Below are 1,189 nucleotides of genomic sequence, written 5' to 3'. Positions count from 1 at the left end.
ATTCAGGAGGCTCTGATTCACCTCCCCTCCCCTCCCCCTCCCAGAGGAGACACTTCCAGTGTTTCCTGCTCTTTTCTACGTTCCTCCACCCACCTCACCACCCCATTTCACACTGGCCTTCAGCCTTGAGCCACCCTAGGTCCTTCCCTCCCCTGACACTTACCCCATCCTCTGGGGGATCCAGCAGCCAGCCCAGCTCTCCCTGTGCCTTGCTAGTATCCATCAGAGTGACTGAAGGTGGAGAGAAAGGGGGCCTGTCATCTCTGGGGGAGAAGACCCCCCGCACACGTGCAACCCACATTCCTCTTCCTGGGCCCCCCAGCCCCAAGGCTTCAGCATCCCATTAACAGCTATGAGTTCCTGAGATTTAGGGGAGGAAACCCGCCCAGGGAGGAGGAGTGAAGGGCTACGATGATTAGTCTGTCTTCCTCCCGAGTGTGAAGGGAGGAAAGCAGAGTGGGGCAAGGGTTGGAGCGCTGGACTTTTGACCAAAGTCAACGCAGGAAGCGTTAGGAAGAGCAGCCCCAGAGAGGACGGGCAGCCTCTCACTCAGCGGGGCTGGTGCAGCCTGGGGGACCCATCAGCAGCAGAACTGGAAGGGCGGATGGGCGAGAGAGGAGCTCAGCCTCTGGGGGTCATGAGTGGGCTGGGTGTGGACAGGGGACTTGGGAGGGGGGTCCTGGGTGCAGGGGCTCCCTCCCCCTGGCAAAGGGCCTGACTTGCCCCTGATTGGGGGTGTGGACTGGGGGTAGAGACAGAGCGGAGAGTCCAGGAAGCGGGGGTAGTAGGGTCAGAGAGCATGCAAGGGTCCACATGGAAGGCTTGACCCCTGCTTTCCGGAGCCCCTGCCTCCCGAGTACCTAACCCATCCCCCAGCGGCCTAGGTTGGCATAAAGCGACTTCCACTTCTGACTTCAGAGGGTTCAGATCTCTGGGTTGGGCGCCTGAGGCCGGGGCTGCCTGGGAATGAGGGGTCCCCACCATTGCTGGGGTAGGAGGTCTGGACGCTGCTTCTGCCAGAAACTCACTCCCCACCCCCAGGAGAAAACTGCTGGCCAGCCGGGGCGGGGGTGACTGACCAGGGAAAGCAGCTGTTTGGGGTTAAAGACCAAAGACTGGCCTGGCCAGTCGATCGCCTGGCAGCCGGGCAAAACAAGAGCGCTGGAGAGGGGCTTTGGGAGAGGGCCTC

At 61.5% G+C, this 1,189-nt stretch overlaps 1 protein-coding gene across 2 annotated transcripts in view; it reads right to left on the bottom strand.

The window, feature by feature from the left end:
* Positions 1–1,189, bottom strand: part of EPHA1 (EPH receptor A1) — a 15,047-nt gene that overhangs the window by 13,620 nt on the left and 238 nt on the right. For both annotated transcript variants that reach the window (XM_024758092.1, XM_024758094.1), the window contains exon 2: positions 164–231. In XM_024758092.1, coding sequence (XP_024613860.1) covers positions 164–231 — 68 coding nt within the window. The remainder of the gene's footprint in view (positions 1–163; positions 232–1,189) is intronic.

Source organism: Neophocaena asiaeorientalis, unplaced genomic scaffold, assembly GCF_003031525.2.
Source record: "Neophocaena asiaeorientalis asiaeorientalis breed wild unplaced genomic scaffold, Neophocaena_asiaeorientalis_V1.1 scaffold206, whole genome shotgun sequence".
In the NCBI taxonomy this organism is placed as follows: Eukaryota; Metazoa; Chordata; class Mammalia; order Artiodactyla; family Phocoenidae; genus Neophocaena; species Neophocaena asiaeorientalis.
This window is presented reverse-complemented; position numbering and strand designations above follow the sequence as displayed.